Source organism: Sinocyclocheilus anshuiensis, unplaced genomic scaffold (assembly GCF_001515605.1).
Source record: "Sinocyclocheilus anshuiensis isolate Anshui unplaced genomic scaffold, SAMN03320099.WGS_v1.1 scaffold1680, whole genome shotgun sequence".
Classification (NCBI taxonomy): domain Eukaryota; kingdom Metazoa; phylum Chordata; class Actinopteri; order Cypriniformes; family Cyprinidae; genus Sinocyclocheilus; species Sinocyclocheilus anshuiensis.
In genome coordinates, this window is record NW_015558569.1 from 222652 (window position 1) to 244420 (window position 21769).

Sequence of the window (21769 nt, forward strand, 5' to 3'; positions counted from 1 at the left end):
ACTTTTTCACACCACTGTTCCTCTGTTCCTTGACAGTTTTTCCAGAATCCCTCCGCCACCCCTTCTCCGCACTTACAACTATTCCTGTCCTAACCTGTAGGGGGGGATACTCTGGGTTCGGGCCAAAATTCAGAGCTCGGAGCCTCCCCTCGGACAGCACGCCAAATACGCATAACCTGATGATGTTTTAGGTTGGGTTGTGGGCTCTCTGGAGATTCTGGGCAGTCCGGCCAGTCTGGTGCGGAGTATCGGGAACGGCGTGTCGGAATTCTTCCGCTTGCCATACGAGGGTTTGACTCGCGGGCCGGGAGCGTTTATCAGCAGCGTCTCTAGAGGAACAAACTCCTTCATTGTGTGTGTATGTGTGTGTGTGTGTGTGTGAGAGTGTGTGTAGGAGCGATCGCAGGAATCGTAGATCAGCCCATGCAGACGTTCACTCGGACGCTGGAGTTGCCGAACTCGGTGAGCAGCGCGGCCCGCGGCATAATCTCAAGAGTGGGGAAAGACATTGTGGGAGTTTTCACCAAGCCAATCGGAGGAGCAGCTGAGCTGGTGTCACAGACAGGATACGGTACGAGAACATTCATGTAGACGAGCGCAGGAGAGTGTGTTCATGTGCATGTGCAGTGATGTGTGTGTGTGTGTGTGTGTGTGTGTGTGTGTTTGAGTGTGTGTGTGTGTTAGAGGTCGACCGATGTATCGGTTTTGCCGATTAATCGGCACCGATAGTTTTTTGCTGGAACTATCAGTTATCGATAGTCCATTGCTGGAACGGCTGAGAAGGGTCTGCTGTCATTATACAGTACGAGAGCGGCCTCTAGTGGTTGAAATCACTGACAGCACGTGCATATAGATCGCGCTTTCTCTTTCCGTTTGATCTGTTTTTTAAACGCCGAACTTCAAACTCATCCATGCCAAATTGTTCGTTCTTGAAGTAAACTTCTGTCCGTTTGATGATTAAATAAACTGTTTTAGACCGCTGCTCGAGTTGAATCACCAGATCAGCCGATTCAAACTTATACAATGTCATTTAAATAAAATAAAAAAAACTCATGCTGGTATGTGTAGCGTCTTTGTTTGGATTGTAATTAAAATGGAGTGGTTGCCTCTAATCTAATGGCTACACATTTTTACGACCAAACTGGCCTGTTATGTTATTGTTTATTGAACAAATCAGTTGAGTGATTCAGTGAACCATTCTTGCTTGTTCATGAATGAATCAACTGATTTGAATGATCCAGTTAAATACATGCGTTAGTCACTCATTAAAACAGTGATTTGCCACCACCTGCTGGCGATTTTAATTTCATAATTAAAAGTAAGATTTTTATTTCATATATCTATATTCTAAATGTTACATTTAAACTACTATTATTTCAAATGTATAACTGAGAAAGTTCATTTCTGAGGAAAAATAAATAAGGTTGTGGCAAAATTAAAATATACTTGTACCTGTTATACCTGTTTGGAACTGTGACTTGACTTGATCTTTAGCAGGACTCGACTTGACTTGCTTGATTTTTTGCTCTGTGACTTGAGACTTTCTTGAGACTTGAACATGTGTGACTTGCCCCCACCTCTGGCGTCTGCCCCCAACCATCCTGAGAGCTTGAGAGGTGACGAGGCGAGGAGAAGAAGGGCAGATAATTGCCAAATGATGATGATCAAAGCTTGTCGCATCATACCCAAAAATACTTGAGGCTGCTGGTGCCAAACGTGCTTCAACACAGTATTGAGCAAAGGCTGTGAATACTTATGTGCATGTGATTTTTTTCCCCATTTTTTTGAGAGATTTCAAACAAACTTTTTCATGTTGTCATTATGGGGTATTGTTTGTAGAATTTTGAAGAAAATAATCAATTTTGGAATAAGGCTGTAACAACAAAAAGTGAAGCGCTGTGAATACTTTCCGGATGCACTGTAAAAACTTAGTCTAAGTTCAATCCAAAATACAAGACTGATTACCCCTTGGTTAACTGCTAGTTGGACGGACTAGTTCTTAAGACACTGTCTTAACATAGAGGGGCATAAACTATGTTGCATAAACTTATCCTCTATGTTAAGACAGTGTCTTAAGTACGAGTTTGACCAGCTAGCAGTTAGCCAAAGGGTAATCAGTTTTATTTTTGGATTCAACTTAGACTAATCTAAGTTTTTATGTAAGCAAATTGTAAAAATATGACCAGACTTGAAGAAAAAAATAGATGACTAACTTGTAAGACTAGTCTAAACCTTCTATGCAACCAGCCCCAGCTGGATGTTCACACAGAAGTCAAACGTTTAGTGTTTTGTTTATGTTCCTGCACCTGATGGATGTGGTGTGATGCTCATCTGTCTCTCACTGTCTCATGTGTCTCTCTGGTCCATGTCTCATGTCTGTCTCTCACATCTGTGTTTCATGTGTCTTTCTCTCACATCTGTGTCTCATGTGTCTCTCACTGTCTCATGTGTCTTTCTCTGTCTCATGTGTCTCTCACTGTCTCATGTGTCTCTCTCACATCTGTGTCTTATGTGTCTCTCACGGTCTCATGTGTCTGTCTCTCACATCTGTGTCTCGTGTGTCTTTCTCTCACATCTGTCTCATGTGTCTCTCAAACATCTGTCTGTGTCTCTCCCTGTCTCATGTGTCTGTCCCTCACATCTGTGTCTCATGTGTCTGTCTCTCACATCTGTGTCTCATATCTGTCTCATGTGTCTGTCTCTCACTGTCTCATGTGTCTCTCTGGTCCGTGTCTCTCATGCGTCTGTCTCTCACATCTGTGTCTCATGTGTTTGTCTCTCACATCTGTGTCTGTCTCTCACATCTGTGTCTTATGTGTCTCTCACTGTCTCATGTGTCTCTCTGGTCCGTGTCTCATGTGTCTGTCTCTTTCATCTGTGTCTCATATCTGTCTCATGTGTCTGTCTCTTACATCTGTGTCTCTCACTGTCTCATGTGCCTCTCTGGTCCGTGTCTCTCACTGTCTCTTTCATCTGTCTCTCACATCTGTGTCTCATATGTCTGTGTCTCACATCTGTGTCTTATGTGTCTCTCTGGTCGGTGTCTCATGTGTCTGTCTCTTTCATCTGTGTCTCATGTGTCTGTCTCTCACTGTCTCATGTGTCTGTCTCTTTCATCTGTGTCTCATGTGTCTCTCTGGTCCGTGTCTCTCACGCGTCTGTCTCTTTCATCTGTCTCTCACATCTGTGTCTCATGTGTCTGTCTCTCACATCTGTCTGTGTCTCACTGTCTCATGTGTCTGTCTCTCAGATCTGTGTCTCATGTGTCTCTGGTCCGTGTCTCATGTGTCTTTCTCTCACATCTGTCTCATGTGTCTGTCTCTCACATCTGTGTCTCATGTGTCTGTCTCTCACATCTGTGTCTCTCACTGTCACATGTGTCTGTCTCTCACGTGTCTCACTGTCTCATGTGTTTGTCTCTCACATCTGTCTCATGTGTCTGTCTCTCACATCTGTGTCTCTCACTGTCTCATGTGTCTGTCTCTCACGTGTCTCTCACTGTCTCATGTGTTTGTCTCTCACATCTGTCTCATGTGTCTGTCTCTCATATCTGTCTCATGTGTCTGTCTCTCACATCTGTGTCTCATGTGTCTGTCTCTCATATCTGTCTCATGCTCACTGTCTCATGTGTCTGTCTCTCACGTGTCTCTCACTGTCTCATGTGTTTGTCTCTCACATCTGTCTCATGTGTCTGTCTCTCACATCTGTGTCTCATGTGTCTGTCTCTCATATCTGTCTCATGTGTCTGTCTCTTACATCTGTGTCTCTCACTGTCTCATGTGTCTCTCTGGTCCATGTCTCTCACTGTCTCTCATGCGTCTGTCTCTCACATCTGTGTCTTGTGTCTGTCTCTCACATCTGTGTCTTATGTGTGTCTCGTCTGTGTCTCAGGTGGACGGGGCTTGTGAGCGTCTCTCTGAGCTGCAGTACAGTCGGCTGGTGGATTTCGTCACCAGAGCGTCTCAGCATTTGTCTCTGTCGTCCCTCCATCAGCAGCCTCCCAAAACATACCCGTACCAGGCTGAGCCCGCCTTCACACGCGTGTTCGTCTGCAAGTTCAACATGGTGAAAAAGCGCTGCGCATCGGCTTCCACTGACACTCCGTCTTCATGTTTGTGTTATTTAACGAGAGTAAAACACTTCATTAACGTGGCGGGACGTCACTACATCGGCCAGAGCTCATCTCTGATCGGCTGCTTCTGTATAATGTGATGCTTTAAACTAAAAGGCCTTTCGTTTTGTATTTTTATAAGCAATGCAAGAAGGATGATTTACTGTTTTTATTTCATTTGCTCCTGTATTCTTGTCTAATGAGTGTCACTATATAATGAATCTGTTTTTGTTTTTTTTTGTTAATAAAATATAGGTTAAAATTAAGGTTCCGGCTCTGCCTTTGATGCGACGCAAACGTTCATGATTTTCAGCTCTTCATTTCTTTCTGATTCTTCATCTGATCAGATGTGCGTCTGCAGAGGAAACAGTCGTCAGATGATTGTTTGTAATTATTTTACATGCAGTTTTCATCAGATCATAATCCACATGGAATATTTATACTCTTCTCACCTACAGGAACTAACCCATTCGTAAGATAAAGTTTCAGAGCGACATACATGTGAAAGATCTCATGGTCATTATTATAAAGAGCACCATCATCAAATTCAAGAGTTATATTAATTATTGGTAAGATGAGTTCAGTGTGAAACTACAATGTGACAACATTTCAACATGAGCGGTAGTTTAGTTCTGGCAACTGCTGTAACATGAACAATGAGCAATCTGGTTTTAAGGCATTGTTAGTAATAATCCAGACCTCACTGTAACCTGTTAATGTTCTGTTTGTTAACATTAGTTAATCCGTTAGATACCATGAACTAATAATGGACAATACTGACTGCCTTTATTCATCAATTAAATGTTTCACATTACTATTTCATGAAGTTTTGAAAATTAATGTATTAAAAATGTAAATTATTTACCTAATGAAAGTGAACTAATGTTAAGGCGTAAGAGCTCAATCTAAAGCATTATTTTCATTTTTTATTGTATGAATGAATTGGGTCTCAAACTAACAATGAGCAAAACAGTCTCTTTATTAAACTAGTGTAAAACAATTTAATTGTAGTTTAATATATATTAACCTATTAAAAAAATAACTAAATTGAATAGTAAAGAAACTACAGTAAGGTCTTATTTGTTAACATTAATGCTTGTACTAACAATGAGCAGTATATTTTTTACACCATTTATTTCCTTACGTTAACGCTACTAAGTATTGTTCATAACTCACGTTTGCTCATAATAAATTAGCATTACCAATAAAATGTCACGTTTTATAAAAATGTTTAAAACCATATATAATGTTAATCCATGACACTGTTAATATGCCTCTTATTTTAACGTGTTAACAATAGTTTAAGACATCATAGATCAAATTATTTAAATTTAATTGCTAATGTTTCAGTAACCATAAATGTAGCTAAAAGCATCTGCTGGTTGCGTAAATGTAAACAGAAAATAACTGATTTTCCTTCCTGCAAGTTCAGTGAAGCACAAATGAAAGAGATGTCCTTCTTTGAATGCTTTGTTTGAGAAGCACTTAGAGCAAATGGCATATGAAAAAAAAAAAATAAAAATGTGTCGAATAAATGATTAAACTAATTTATTTCGATTTTTTGTCTTTTCAACCTCAAGATCCTCACTGAAAACTGAGCCGATAAACACAGGGTTATTATAGAAAAAAATCATTATTTGAAATAAAATACATTTTAACTAAAATAAACTATAAAAAACATCTTATTTCAGCTAGTTTCCAAGGCAACATTTCTCCTTTTCATCTAATTTAAAGGGATAGTTCACCCAAAAATGAATATTCTGTCATTAATGACTCGCCCTCATGTCGTCCCAAACCCGTAAGAGCTTCGTTCATCTTCAGAACACAACTGAAGATATTTCTGATGAAAGCCGAGCGCTCTCTGAGCCTCCATAGACAGCAAGCATCCGAACACCATCAAGACTCAGAAACATAGCATCGGTAAAATAATCCACGTGACTTTAACTTTATTCAGTTGCATTGCTGTGTATGAAGAGCTCTCGGATTTCATCAAAAATTATGACAGAATTGATCATTTTTGGGTGAATTGTCCCTTTAAATGTGATGTACTAACATTTCTAAAACTAAAACAAATGGAAATGTAAAAAATATACAGACATATTTAAATAAAAACAAAAAATGACAAAAACAGAACTAAATGACTAAAACATTCACTAAACTTAACATGAAAGCAGAAAATATCAAAAATAAAATACAAAAAAAATCAACAAAAGCTATAATAGATTCTCAATGAGACTGAAATAACGGGTGATTCAGACTCATGAAGAAATGCTGATGAAGAGTATATCAATTATATAAATTAAATAAAGCAAGAAAGCTGATGGAGTTCCGAGGTATAAATATATGGGGTTTTTCAAAAAACTAAAACTGATTTAATTTTAGCAAGCTGTTATACACTAAAAACTGTAACCTGAGCAAATTAAACGATCTGCAGCACATACTTACAGTAATGTTTGTAAAAAATTATATATATGGACCATTCCACAGATTTGGTCCAAAGTCAGAGTTGGAAATGTTTAAAAAAAAAAAAAGTATTTTTCCAAAAACAATGTGTATGTATGCAAATTGTATGTTATCCAAGATACACGATGTATTTTCAGAAAGTTTTGGAATATTTGTCCCCTCCCTAAATTTGTCTCTACCGAAACACAGTAATAATTTAATTAGAAGGGTTATATTGACCTATTAAGATTTTGCGTACATCTACATTATAAATATATTTTTTTGATATTTTATAAAAAAAAACTTTTAGAGGTAAATCAATAACAATTACATTTTTAACAATTTTTCATGTGTAATTTATGATTTTTGTTGTATTTTGAATGCAATCTTTCTTTGTAAAAGGTATATCTTTCTGATTTCAAAGTTAAGGTCTCATTAGTTTGAATATATACAGTGGGTACAGAAAGTATTCAGACCCCCTTAAATTTTTCACTCTGTTATTGCGTACATCTACATTATAAATATATTTTTTTGATATTTTATAAAAAAAAACTTTTAGAGGTAAATCAATAACAATTACATTTTTAACAATTTTTCATGTGTAATTTATGATTTTTGTTGTATTTTGAATGCAATCTTTCTTTGTAAAAGGTATATCTTTCTGATTTCAAAGTTAAGGTCTCATTAGTTTGAATATATACAGTGGGTACAGAAAGTATTCAGACCCCCTTAAATTTTTCACTCTGTTACAAAAACTATCATAACATCTCAGTTGATAATTAAGTATTCTTTATTTTTGACAAAACCTCCCATGTTTCGGTAGCGACCACATCACACTGCAGAATTGATCTTGCATACTAAAACACTAGAACATACTAAAATACAAAATTGTGTTTATTTCCCCCAAATAAAGGATTGTGTTTCTTTTTGTCGCTTCTGAAGCAATGACATGTTTCTGTCGTGACAATTCTTTGGGATAACACCCAAAAACAAACAAAGATGTCACTACCGAAACGCCACCTAATGTTTCGGTAGTGACGATTCTAGATACTTTTGAACCAGCACATGGTTAGCTAGCACAGTTCTGAACAGTGGTATACAAATAAAAACTAAATGTTATGGAATAACTCCCAAAACAGTGTGCTTAACTGCAGGACAAAGGTGTTCGGTAGTGACGTTCCTTAAAGCTACACAGCTTTTTTTAACACATTTACCTCAAAATGAAGAGACCAATCACACCTGGTAGCTGAGAGAGAGAGCGACACAGGAATATTTCCCGATCATAAATTCATGTTTAGTCTCAAACATACACTGTTTCGGTAGCGACATGAAAATGCGGGACACATTTGTTTACATAAAGTTTCATAATTTACACAGAAAACAAAATAAATATTCACTTTTTAAAGGAATGAAAAAGATACTTTTAAAAACAACAATGGGAAAAAAAATTCAATATTTTCAGAAGTTGAAATTTAGGGGTTCATTTGGGAAAGTGACCTCCCAATGGAAAGTACCCAATAAATGATGATTTTATATAGATTAGGCTTACTAATATTTTAAATATTATTGTGGGTTTCAGTACATAATAGAAGGATCTTAAATGTGTTTTTGGTTGTGGGGCAGCAGTTCGGACCGATTCTGTAGAATGGCCCATATATATAAATATTGTAGGTAACACTTTATTTTAGTGTCCTTATTACACGTTACATGTACTTACTATTATAATAACACTTAATTATGCATAATTACATGCATGTAACCCTAAACCAAACCCTAACAATATAGTAAGTACATGTAGTTAATTAATATTAATGTATAATTACTGTAACAAGGACACTTTAAAATAAAGTGTAACCCTGGATTACGTCATCAGATCCCAGAAATGAAGCACTTGTGGTTAGAGTATATTACAAGCCGAAATACTCCTAATCAGACTAGTTACCTTCTTAGCGATTACATGATTAGATATTCAAACACTTTAAAAATGCACAAATTCTCATCTGATCCTCTTTCACCAAATATATATTTTTATTTGAAGTACCCGATATTTTAAAATAGTTTAATAATGAAGCACCACATTTGCATGTTCATGGTTCTGACATCGGTTATGGTCACATGACATGCAGGAAAACAAATACTGGTTTTATTTTTTAAATTATGTTTTAATTCAACATTTTTATGATTTAATTAATTATTAGCTTTTCATCAAACTCAAAGCCCCTGCAGTTCCTTCTCAAACCCAATTTGGGAAAACTTGATATAATATAATGTTTCATGTTGTTAATAACATGAACATTTTCTTACTCTTTGTATTTTTATATCAATATGGTACTAAATTATACTATTTAAATCAATGTGATAAACAAGTTAGGTGAAAATCTAAAAGTAGTCGGATTATATTACCTAAATCGTGTAACGTGATGGATTGTTACTAACTACAATTTCTGTCTTGTAGTTTGGAATCAGTAACAGATTAGTTTGTAAGTAATCTACCAGCTCTTCACACTAGTAACAATACACTTAAAACAACAAGTGTTTTCCATCGAGTACCAATGCATTCTGTATATGTAAAAATGAATATATAAAAATATCTACATAAAGACACTCCAGGGATCCCTCTCATGAACTCTTCTGCTCATTCCTCATCAACAGATGACAGAGTTCACTTAGATTTATAGGTAAAAAAGGGCTTTATTTAAAACGATGTATAAAAACAAGCATGTAAAGAGCAATATGTACAAACGTGCAGATACACAGGACCGAGATGATTGCTGTACACAAGTGCAAAACTCATGAGAAGTTCATAATTAAACACACACACACACACTCAGAGGCGCCGGACGTTGCGTTTGCTCTGTGCGCTCCCCGGCAGCACGTCTCTCTTGCTCCGGCGTCTGGCAGACAGGTGCGCGCAGTCTCTGGATCCGTGGAGCGCGCAGGAGCACGCCGTGCAGAAGCGGAAGCTGCAGTCGCTCCAGCTGCACTGACCCTCACCGCGCAGAGCGTGACAGCGCGCCGGACGCTGACAGCGCGGACACGGCTTCAGATACTCGTCGCTCAACAGAGTCTCAGCCACCTGAGCCACAGACGGAGCGCTTAGACACGCACAACAACCAAGCTCTAGATTACAGCTTCTGCAGGGGTCTGAGGGACAGTTCAGCTAAAAATGAATATTCTGTCATTAATGACTCGCCCTCATGTCGTCCCAAACCCGTAAGAGCTTCGTTCATCTTCAGAACACAACTGAAGATATTTCTGATGAAATCCGAGCGCTCTCTGAGCCTCCATAGACAGCAAGCATCCGAACACCATCAAGACTCAGAAACATAGCATCGGTAAAATAATCCTCCGCGTCACCCTATATTTTGGAGAGCATCACATACGTACATTGGATACATTGTTTACGTCATTGACGCTTTGATCTGAACGTAAACAATGTATCCGCGTACATGTGTAGGTTGTTTATGTATGTGATGCTCTCCAAAATATAGGGTGACGCGGAGGAGACGAATTGTTGAATAAAGTCGTTAGTTTAGTTTTCTTTGCGCACAAAGTATTCTCGTAGCTTTATAATATTACAGTTGAGCCGCTGATGACATGGATTATTTTACCGATGCTATGTTTCTGGGTCTTGATGGTGTTCGGATGCTTGCTGTCTATGGAGGCTCAGAGAGCGCTCGGCTTTCATCAGAAATATCTTCAGTTGTGTTCTGAAGATGAACGAAGCTCTTACGGGTTTGGAACGACATGAGGGCGAGTCATTAATGACAGAATATTCATTTATGGCTGAACTAACTAAGACTTCAAGGCTGATGACACACGGGGTAACTTTGGGCAATGTTCCCGTCAGCAGGCAACCAGGTGAGACCCCGGGCCCATGACCGATCTAAAGTACTCCGATTAGGGCTGGGCAATAAATCGAGAACGATTTATAACGTAGACTTGAAATGTATTAAAGGAGTAATGGAATATAATTACAGTATTTTAGTGATTAAGCTATAGCATGTGTGTATTTAGCCAATACTAAATGTTTTTAGACTCCTGTTTTTCATACAAATACCTGAAAACCATATAGTTATATTTTTACCGTGGTATTGAGATGTGCTATTTGTGTGGTTTTAACGGTTTATCATTATTTAAATGTATGCTGCTATGGAAGACTGATTAATTATATTTATAAAAAAACTCAATTAAATTTCACCATATAAAAATGAGATTGCTACAGTTTTACTACAAATGTGAATTTCTAAGAGACAAAATAAGTATTATTATTAATATTATCATCAGGAAACACAAACCTGTTTCTTGATTTGAAACAATATCACATGCAGGAACTAAGAAATACATTTTTCTATTAAGATATTTATTAAAGAAGATTAATGGTCTGGTTTCTACAACTTTCACTTTGTAGCAAAAATCTGAACCCAAACCCAAAAGAAATAAAGATTTGACATTTGTTGCGATAATTATCTATATCGTAAATTATCATGATAATATTTTTGGGCCATATCGCCCAGCCCCAATTAAGATTTTTAAAGAAATTTCAAAGAAATTTGTTCCCATTCTCAATGGGAAAGTGCTCAAAAAAAAGTTGCCCCGTGTATCATCAGCCTAAAACCTTCAAGACCAAGTGCAGAAAATGCAAGGAATGAAATCCAAGGGAACACAATAAGTGTACACTAAATGTGATTGTCTAGAGAGCGGACAATGAGTTGTTTTAGCAACACTTACAAGATCTTTTACATTCAGTTTACAAAAAATAGCTTGACTATAATATGGAAATAACTTTTACTGTACTTTCTGATCACACTGCAAAAAGACAAGTATCTTCCTCAGTATTTTGTCCTGTTTTCCAGTGCAAATGTCTACAGATTCTTAAATCAAGATACACTGAGAAGTAAAATCACATAAGGCTTGTTTTCTGAGAAACTGATCAAAATTAAGAGAGTTAGTGACCAAAACAAGAACAAATATCTGCAATGGGTGCAGAAAAATCTAATTAATTCAAAGAGAAAACATGTTTTAATTTCCCCATTGACAGATATTTGTTCTTGTTTTAAGCATTGCATTCAATTTCATCCGTTACCTTTATTTTGCATTTTAAGTAAATGCATCTTAAATGGGACATCGGATGCAAAATTCACTTTTACATGTTGTTTGAACTGAAATGCGTGTTGGCAGTGTGTACACAACCACCCTATAATGATGAAATCCACACAGTGCTTTTTTTAAATCCCCACAAATCACCAGCACCGTCTCAGATCAAGCCCCTCCCAGGACTGTAGACGCACAGAGCAGTTTTCGGCAAGATAAAAGGGAGTTGTTTTACACTAATATTGAGACATTTTAACCAAAGTATGTTATAGACTTTTCATGAAGAACCTAAAGAACGATACCAACTTGTGGAAGATGGGCATCCGATGTCCGCTTTAAGGCTATTGGAAAACAAGCCGAAAATACAGTGGAAGACGTTTATTTTTTGCAGTGCATGCAACATTTAATTCTATAACTATATGAATTTAAGACTTTCTGATCTGGGGCCAGTTGCATAAACTTATCCTCTATGTTAAGACGGTGACTTAGACTAATGTACACTATGCAGTGTTGGGGAAAGTCACTTTTAAAAGTAATGCACTACAATTAGGGCTGTGCAAATAATCGAATGTGATTGTCATGCGCATCTCGTCAGTAAAGCCGGTTCTGTGATTAGTAGTAAATCTCCAGCACTACATCACTTATATTACTACACAGAGCCGTAAATTCACTGACAAGCTACGCAATATCGCGTTCATTATCGTGCGATTAAATCGTCTGCAATTATGAATGCGGTTTTGCGTAGCTTGTCAGTGAACTACGGCTCTATATATATATCAATATTGCGTTACTCCCTAAAAAGTAACTAATTATGTTACTTAGTTACTTTTTATGGAAAGTAATGTGTTACGCTACTTTTCAAATCTGGGCTGGGCTGGCTTGTTTGTTTTTAATATAAAAAGTTCTATTTCTGGTAAATGAAAAAGCTCTTTCACACCAAAAAGTGAAATGAATAAACCTCAGGCTGAAGGAAAAGTAACTTAACGTCTGTACAGCAGAATGCAGGAGAAGAAAAAAATGCAATAAAAATGAAGCACAAATGTTAGTTTATCTAAAGTAGTTTTTGTGCAGGTGAGATGCATGCTCACATAGAGCTAACCATACACGCGGCACACAATGAACGCTTCTGCACTTACTCCCGATTTCTCTCAGCATGAGGACAGGAGAGCTGTCAGTGAATAAATGGAAAACAAAGTAACTGGCGTTAATTATTTGAAAAAGTAACTCAGATATTTTCTTGTAAATTAAAAAGTAATGCGTTAATTTAGTAGTTACTTGAAAAAAGTAATCCGATTATGTAACTCACGTTACTTGTAATGCATTACCCCCAACACTGCTTAGATGTAGCAAATTTTTTAAATTATGACCAGTCTTAAAGAAAAAAATTAGCTGACTAACTTAACTTTTAAGACTAGTCTTAACCTTTTATGCAACCGGCCCCTGATTTAAGACTTTCATGCCTTAATTTGTGAAGTGTGAATTGGCTTTAAGAGCAGCAGAAGCCCTGTATTATCAGAGTCACCTGCAGGAACTGCATGCGTTTGGAGCTGCATTGCCGGCCGCTGCCCTGGGTCGGAGTGCAAGGCGTGTGTGTGTGGGGCGCTCGGGCCTGAGCCTGTACGCTGCCCAGAGCGGATCGGCACGCCAGCGCTGACCTGGTGTCCGCATCCGGAGCATGAGCCGGTCTGCCACCCTACAGACAAACACAGTCAGAGAACAGCTCAAGCTATTCACTGCAGATTCTAATGCATGCGTGGGATTGCAATAGAACAACCTTCTATATTTGCCAAAATGAGCAGTATCCACCAGTGCACACTGAAATACTGCATCCAGGGTTTTTCCTGCATAGAGAATTATGAAGCAGCGCAAATTTTGTGCCGCCTCTGGTTGCCGACAAAACTCAGGCAGGCTTCCATTAGATCAGGGGTCCTCAACCCTGTTCCTGGAGATCTAGCTTCCTGCAGAGCTCAGCTCCAAACCCGATCAAACACAACTGAACCAACTAATTAGGATCTGAAGGAGCACTTGATAATTACAGACAGGTGTGTTTGATCAGGGTTGGAGCTGAACTCTGCAGGAAGCTAGATCTCCAGGAACAGGGTTGAGCACCCCTGCATTAGAGCTTTTAGTTTAGATTTGGAAAAATACTATTTTTATACAAGTTTACTTGATATTTCTTTACACAGAATCATCATGTCTATTCATATTCCACTGATTTACGCGATCTTATGAGCATTAACTCATATTACACAATCATATCTCTGTATGAATGAATGATGCTCGGTTTCGTTTAACACACACATACACACATACACACACACACACACACACACACTGAAGAGCGCGTAACACTCGCGGTGAATTCAGCATCCGTCATCTCACTAAATGAGGACATGAACACACGAACAACATCTCCAGAACTGCTCTGAGAGTCACTTCATGAGTATTTTACCGTTTCATTTGAGTAAAGCTAGCATCGTATCATATACACACAGAAATGTAAAGGTATTCACGGCAACCCGTCAAAATAAAAGTTCAGTTTAACTTGAAGACACTGCAGCAGAAATATATTACTATTGTTCAGCAGACTGTACGTAATACCACAACTACTACTACTACTAAAATTATTAAAACTTTATTTTTTAAGAAATTATCAAACAACATTTCTTCCATGTTTTAATTTTAATAATAAATTAGCTTAGTATAAAAAACTACAAATAACTTATTTCAACAACATTATGACCAAAATCCACATTAGATCGCAATCGTAAGCCATTACAAACACTCGACGCTGGTTTGAAGTGAGATCTGAGTGAACGCTTACTATTAATTTCATAAAAAGTCTTAGTTTGATGCTAATGTTAGCTGTAATGCACCCGTTACCCTGCTGCGATTGCATTTCATGATGTATTCTATCTGAAGATTTCACGTAAGGTTGTAAGAAAATGTTTTGTTTTCTAGAAAGACACTTTATGTGGATAAATATATGTTGGATCAAAGCAAAGTGGACAAGGAGACTATAAGGAGTGGATAAAGATTTTCAATTTCATGAAGTGTTTAACAACCTTAAGTTATGTTTATGTTCACCTATACTACAAAAGGGCTTTTAGCTGGTATGTTGTATTCAATTTAATGTTCAACAGTTTTGTTTTTGTAAAATGTAACTTTATAATTGTCACTGGCATCCCATAATGACTATACATTACCAGTGCAATAACAACTGGAAATCTCAATCATGACTCATTATTTAATCAGACTTAAAATGCAAAATTACCTAAACTTAAAACGCAGCTTAAAGGGATAGTTCACAGAAAAGAGAAAATTGTCATTTACTCACCCTCATGTCGTTCCAAACCTGTATGCATTTCTTTTTATCTGCAAAACACATAAAATGATAATTTGAAGAATGTTGCTAATTTTGGTTCCCATTGACTTCCATTGTATTTTTTGTGCATACAGTGAAAGTCAATGAGAACCGAAACTGGTTACCAGCATTCTTCAAAATATGTTCCACCAAAGAGAGAAAGTCAGATTTGGAACGACATAAATGACCGTTTTCTGGTGGACTATTCCTTTAAAATGCTAAATTACCGCATCTGCTTCCAAGATGATAACTGGACTCCACTAACACGCAACATGAGGTCATGTGACGACGCAACATTGCACGGTTTGAAACGTTTATCTCTGCAAACGAGTGCAGCTAATTAAAGTTAGACGCGTCACCTCCAGTGTGATCTTGAGCTCTCTGATGTGGCTTCTTCTCCTGTGAGCAGCTTTCTTATCTTCTGCGATGACGTCGTTCCAGTCATCGGACACCTGGCCAAACCTGTGGTCAATCACAGTTTAAAGAGGTCATGACATGAAAAATCTCATTTGCCTTGAGGTCTTTGTTGCATTAAAACATCCTGCAGGTTTCATAGCTTATAAACGGCCTCCTCATTATAAACAAAGCATTTATTTAATCAAGCTCCAAAGACGGCTCGTTTGGGATCCGAGGGGCAAGGTGACGTCAGCTAGGCAGTCGTTTGCATAAACACGCCTCCAGAGCAAGATATTGAGCAATAGTCTTCTCCGCATAGGCCCCTCCCACTCGCTAACGGCTAACACTTGATGCCTCCAGAGCAAGATATTGACCAATAGTCTTCTCCGCATAGGCCCCTCCCACTCGCTAACGGCTAACACTTGATCACGCAGAATGCGAGTGTCCCGTCATAATCACAATCACTGCACTATCTCGTCTACACTGGGGCTGCGTTCCACTCCACTTAGACACGCACTCGTGAACTTCCCTGCCATTTTGAAGTGTATTCCACTTCGTGAAGTGGACGAGGGAAGTTTATATTGACAGACCCGGCCTCGACCCCTCGATTTTGTCCGAGGGAGCGAGTCTGCTTCATATGCACACTTCAGGCCGCTTCATAGACCACAATGCAACACGATTATGATGTCATTAGCCCATTACAAGGGTTCCGCCAATAGTGTGCACTCATGCAACGTAATCAATGACGTACATCCGAGTAAACGAGATGGAGGGATGCTTGCGAGTGAAGGGCATAAAAAAAAAAATGGACTGGAACTCAGCCTCTATACAGTAAACAGCTAGGAGTCTGTCGTCAGGAAAATGCAGTGAAAGATTGTTCGCTTTGACACATTTGGTTTAAACAGCTCGTTCACGTCTTTGTACAGATATCAGAAGGATCCCAGCATAAGGAACAAGTGGATAGTTTATTTTTAATGGCACCCCGAATCGTGTCAGAGGATTATTTGGAGTATTTTGCTTTGTAAACGAGGCATAGTGTCACAGAGAGTTCACAAAGAAACATTTGATGAAAGATGAAGCGGTATTAGATCTGACTGCAGCTGCATCACAAACCATAAGTAAATTATTTAATAATGCTTTGTCTGGAAATTACCGTTTTATTTTGATTATGTTGTCAAAACACTTACATGCAATAGTTAGGGGGTGTTGATACTGTTTCCTATGCAATGACGTTAGCTAATCATAACAGTAGCGGATTACTGAGAAGCCTGAATGGACCCGCCCCCTAAAACAGGTCGTTTTAGAGAGAGGTTCAGAATGAGGGTTGAAAATAATACTTTTTCCACATATTTATTTGTTTTTTGTGCAAAAAACTTTATTAACATTATAAGTAAACCTCAAGGAACATATTAAAATAATAAAAAAAATGCTCCCGGATCGTGTCTGAGGATTTTGTTTTGTAATCGAGGCACAGTGTCATGGAGAGTCACAAAGAATCATTCGTTGAAAGATGAAGCGGCGCTAGATCTGCATCACAAACCATAAGTAAATGATTTCATAATGCTTCGTCTGGAAATAACCGCTTTATTTTGATCATGTTCACACTCATGCAATAGCGAGGGGCGTTGATACTGTTTCCTATGCAGTGACGTTAGCCAATCACAACAGCGGCTGATTACTGACGAGCCTTAAAGGACACGCCCCTTAAAACAGATCGTTTCAGAGAGAGGGTCAGAATGAGGGTAGAAAATAATAATTTTTCCACATGTTTTTTTGTGTAAAAACCTTTATTAACATAAGTACTAAGGTTGTGCCGATAGACGATAGTATCGTGTATCGAGGATAGTCAGAGATATCGCCTGTGGCTGATGCCTTTAACGATAGCAAGACAATTATCATCATTATTAGGCTAGTAATACTATGCAATTAATATTAGGGCTTATTTGTTGCATTATATTTCTTTTTCTGCGTTTTTACAGTATTGCGCATTATCTCATTTTATTTCTATAGCACAAATTAATACAACCATTGCTGCCCAATATGCCGTACGAAGATAATTTTTTCATAAATTTACAAAGACAGTAACATCACACAGAAAAGACACAAAGAACGTAAAGCTCAACACCCAGAGAGATTAAAAGCCCGAGTTAATAGATACGTTTTTAACAATGATTTAAAACTAGAGATAGTCGTAGCTGATCTAATATTCACAGGTAACAAATTCCACCGTTTCGGGGCAGCAACTGAGAAGGAGCGATCACCCTTAAGTTTTAATCTAGATCTGGGAATTGTTAAAAGTTGCTGATCAGAAGACCTCGAGGACCTAGCAGAAGTGTCAAGGAGGCATCAAGATATGCTGGATTTAAAAACAAACAAAAAAGGCCATGATTTAACAACATTGTTAAATTGCTTATCAAATTTGAGTTCTCTGTCAAACCATACACCTAAAGTTTTCACAACCGCTTTGTTGTACACAGCCAGGGGACCCATATTTAAATTTACAGACTAGAGGCCAAATTTTCAGTTTGTCCAAATAAAATAATCTGTTTAATGATCGTTAAATTTTAGAAAATTGAAAGCCATCCAGCTTTTTACATCCCTTAAGCAGTTCAAAAGTGGAGTTAGAGCGTTCTTGTCATTATGAAAACGTCGGCGTAACAATGAAAATAAACCATGTTTTCTAAAAATGGATCTTAAAGGAAGCATATACAAAGAAAACCGAAGGGGAGCAAGAATGGACCCTTGAGGAACTCCACAGTTAAGTTGAGCCGAAGTCGACTGACATTCACCAAATTTAACTGCAAAACTTCCGTTCGTTGAATAGGACTTAAACCACTGAAGGGCCATCCCTCGGACTCCAGCGTGGTGTTCCAATCGAGAGATCAAAATGTTGTGATCCACGGTATCGAAAGCCGCACTAAGGTCTAATAACACTAAAATAGCCGAAGCTCCCGAGTCAAGAGTTAGTAAAATATCATTATGAACCTTTAAAAGTGCAGATTCAGTGCCGTGTAGTGCCCTAAAACCTTTTTTCCTAAAACTTCTGTAATTGAATAAAAACTACCTTCTCTAAGACTTTAGAGAGAAAAGGCAGTTTCGAGATGGCTCTGTAGAATCCAAGTTGGGGCTGTGCAAATAATTGAATGCGATTATCATGAGCATCTCATCAGTAAAGCTGGTTCTGTGATTAGTAGTAAATCTCCAGCACGTGCTTTCAGATGGAGCAGCATTTACTACACAGAGCCGTAGCGCAAAACCGCATTCATAATCGCAAACGATTTAATCGCACGATAATGAAATCGAAGAAATCGTTCTGCGATTATGAAAGCTATTTGCGTAGCTTCTCAGTGAACTACGACTCCGTGTAGTAAATGCTGCTCCATCTGAAAGCACCTGAAAATACCACATTTAATAACATGTTTTTACTCCAAACTCACTTCATAACGTCAGTCGAGTGTTTGAAATAAATCCATCTGTGAGATGATGTGGCTTCTTACACAGAATAAGGCACGCAACATATTTCATAGCATTCTAAGCAGTGATAAAGGCTATGTCGATTAGCATTGCATTATTATATACTTTATTACAATGAAAATTATAAGACGATGAACTCAGAAAAATCATATATTGTCGTAGTCGTGCATTTATTAGTCACGCTGAATCAATGAAAGCAGTTAAATCTTCTGTTTATTCAGCTAGCGCTATAGGGATTTCCTGGATTTCTTCTGCGGGGCGTATTTGGAGTTTCTCTGGCCTTCGGATGGAGATTTACTAGAACCGTACTTCACTGACAAGCTTTTGCCTAATCGTGATTGTGATTTCATTCCGATTAATCGTGCAGCCCTAACCAAAGCTATTAATATTTGACCTGCATCACGTACCTGTAGAGGTCAGCTGCAGACAGGAGACTCAAGATAACTGCTAGCACGTGTCTCAGGTTTCTCATCCTCAGCTCTGCAACGACATCCACCTTGTCTAGGCCCATTTTGCGTCCGATGAGTCCCGAGAGCGGCAGGCTGGTTCCGACGGGCCCGTCTCGGAGCAGCTCCTCTAAACTGGTCTGCTGATGGCTAATGGTGTAAACGAGCTGCAGTGCCGGAGTCAGAGACAGCTCCTGCATCATCAGCGTGGCGGCGCTCAACGGCGTTCCGTCCAAAAACACCTCGTCTTTACTGGCGCGAGACTTCGTCCGCTGGCTCTTGGGCCCGTCCTCTGACTGCGAGCCTCCCTCTCGGAGCGTGGACAGTCTGCGCTGTCTCTCCAGCCGTGAGCGTCTCTTGTCTTTCCCGCTCGAGCTCGCCGGCAGGACCAGCTCCTGGAAGGAGCCGTCGTGGTCCACCGAGGAGTCGTGCGATTTATCCAGACCCAAAGAGCTGAAGCCGCTGTCCTCGGAGGCGGGCGTGAGCGAGGACATGTCTGCTCTCACGGGCGACCGGAAGGCCTTTGCGGTCAGCGGTGTGAAGTCATCGGTTTGCGGCGAGCTGGGAAGACCGGCTATGATGCTTTCGTCCAGATCCGGTTCAGCGAGGACCTGGTTCTGAAACGGCATCGGGCTCATACGAACGCCGCTCCTGCCGGTCTCCAGCGTGGACGTGACGGCCTGGGAGAACAGGAGGCGGCGCTTCCGACAGGAGAACACAAAGTCGTCTGCTTTTAAAGTGCTGTAAGACAAAGGCCTGGTTGGGCTGACGTCTGGAGAGTCGAAGCTCTCGCAGGCCAGGTGATCTCTGGAGATGTCTCCAGGCGTAGCTTCAGACGAGGACCGAGACACGAGCAGGCGCCGGCGGAGCGAGGCATCCTTCCTGATCAACTTCGGAGTCTCGCACCAGGCTAACGATACGGCAGCTTCCCGCTTTGGCTCGTTAATTGAGCCCGTGGAGCCGCAGGTCCGATGTTTCCCAGACTTCACCTCCATTATCTTCAGCAAACGCTCAATAGACCCAGGAGTGCTGCCAAACTAGACAATCAAGTTCACTTTATTTATAACGCACTTTTAAAAACAATAAATGTTGTACCTAAGTGCTGTACAATTTTAAACATTATTAAGCAATATAAAAATCAAAAACTAACTCATAAGATGAAGATAAATCATAAACAACCCCTATTCTCAGGCAACACCATAGGCTAAAGAAAATAAATGAGTGACAATGAACGAAAGGTTAATCGGTGCTTGCATACGTCACTTTACTGGGCTCCTGGTTCACCGGCTCATAATAGTTTCCAGAATTCCCTCATTAGCACTTTTACGTCTTTTCAAGTCACTTTGTATAGCGCTTTTCACAAATCATTGTTTCAAAGCAGTTTTACAGCAGCTTGTTTACTGTTATAATTAGTAGTAATCACATTATCTACCAAAGCTTATTTTTCTGTTGCGGAAAAAAGTAATTGTGAATTTATATCTCAGAATTGTGAAAATAAGAACGTCAAGCTTGTTCTTGATACCAAATAAAAAAAATAAAAAGGTAATTTTGAGATAAAGTTGCAATTTTGACTTTTTTTCCTCGCAATTACGAGTTTATATCTTACGGTTAAGGCTTTTCTTCTCAGAATTACACATTTATATTTTCAGAATTCACAATTTGTATTGATTTGACTCAAACTCAGTGATTTTGATTGACTCAGTGTTTGCCTCTTTAAGAATAGCTTTGGATAAAAGCGTCTGCAAAATGACTAAATGTAAATGAAAATGAATAAAGTGCTAGGCCTATATAAATAAAGGTGACTTGACTAGAATTCCTAATTTAAATCTCAAATTTATATTTCATATATAAACATATTTTGTTGGAAATAATGTGTCTCAGTGTAATGCCCAGCCCATATGGCAGTAATATAGAGGTGTAAGATTATAGTATGTGTTTAGTTAACGTTATATATTCGGTTAATCAGACATAATGAACGCGATTACAGCTTGTGCTGCAACGATTGCAATATAAGGATAATTAACAGTAAATTAAAGATACCAGTGTGGAAGGTTTCTGTCAGAAATGTCTAAAAAGTCTCAGTGTTGTGGCTTTGGCATCCTCCGCCGTTCAGACCGGTAATTAGGAGATTGTTTTGTTAATTAGCTTTACATTCGTAATGGCAACAGGAGTCGGTTATTGTTGCTATGGTGACGCGCTCAGCTGCAGATTCAAACTTCGCGCCGATTTAAATGCACTTGTCCAACAGAGCTCGTGCAGTGCAGACCAAACACACACACACCAAAGCTTTTTATTAAGAACATTTGCTTTTAACCGGTTTTTGTGAAGGAACACACGTTTAACGGCCCACCGCTGACAGAAAGAAGCCAAACTAAGACAAAAACAAATGACACAAACAGTCAATCAACTGCGGCTCAACACACACACACACACACACACACA

The 21769-nt window shown here is 38.9% G+C and overlaps 2 protein-coding genes across 4 annotated transcripts in view; one reads left to right on the forward strand and one right to left on the reverse strand.

The window, feature by feature from the left end:
* Positions 1 to 4403, forward strand: part of LOC107679547 (vacuolar protein sorting-associated protein 13B-like) — a 19307-nt gene extending 14904 nt beyond the window's left edge. The window contains exons 9-10 of the mRNA XM_016475122.1: positions 395 to 571; positions 4367 to 4403. Of these exons, the coding sequence (XP_016330608.1) occupies positions 395 to 571; positions 4367 to 4371 (182 nt within the window). The 3' untranslated portion in view covers positions 4372 to 4403. The remainder of the gene's footprint in view (positions 1 to 394; positions 572 to 4366) is intronic.
* fbxo43 (F-box protein 43) overlaps positions 1 to 21769 on the reverse strand; it is a 28316-nt gene that overhangs the window by 5874 nt on the left and 673 nt on the right. The window contains exons 2-5 of one of the 3 annotated variants that reach the window (XM_016475143.1): positions 19289 to 20364; positions 15371 to 15473; positions 13170 to 13340; positions 9365 to 9629 (exon numbers count right to left, since the gene is read on the reverse strand). In XM_016475143.1, the coding sequence (XP_016330629.1) occupies positions 9381 to 9629; positions 13170 to 13340; positions 15371 to 15473; positions 19289 to 20322 (1557 nt within the window). In that variant the 5' untranslated portion in view covers positions 20323 to 20364 and the 3' untranslated portion in view covers positions 9365 to 9380. Of the gene's footprint in view, positions 1 to 9238; positions 9630 to 13169; positions 13341 to 15370; positions 15474 to 19288; positions 20365 to 21769 lie in introns of those variants that run through there. The other 2 variants (XM_016475142.1, XM_016475141.1) reach the window with 2 other exon arrangements.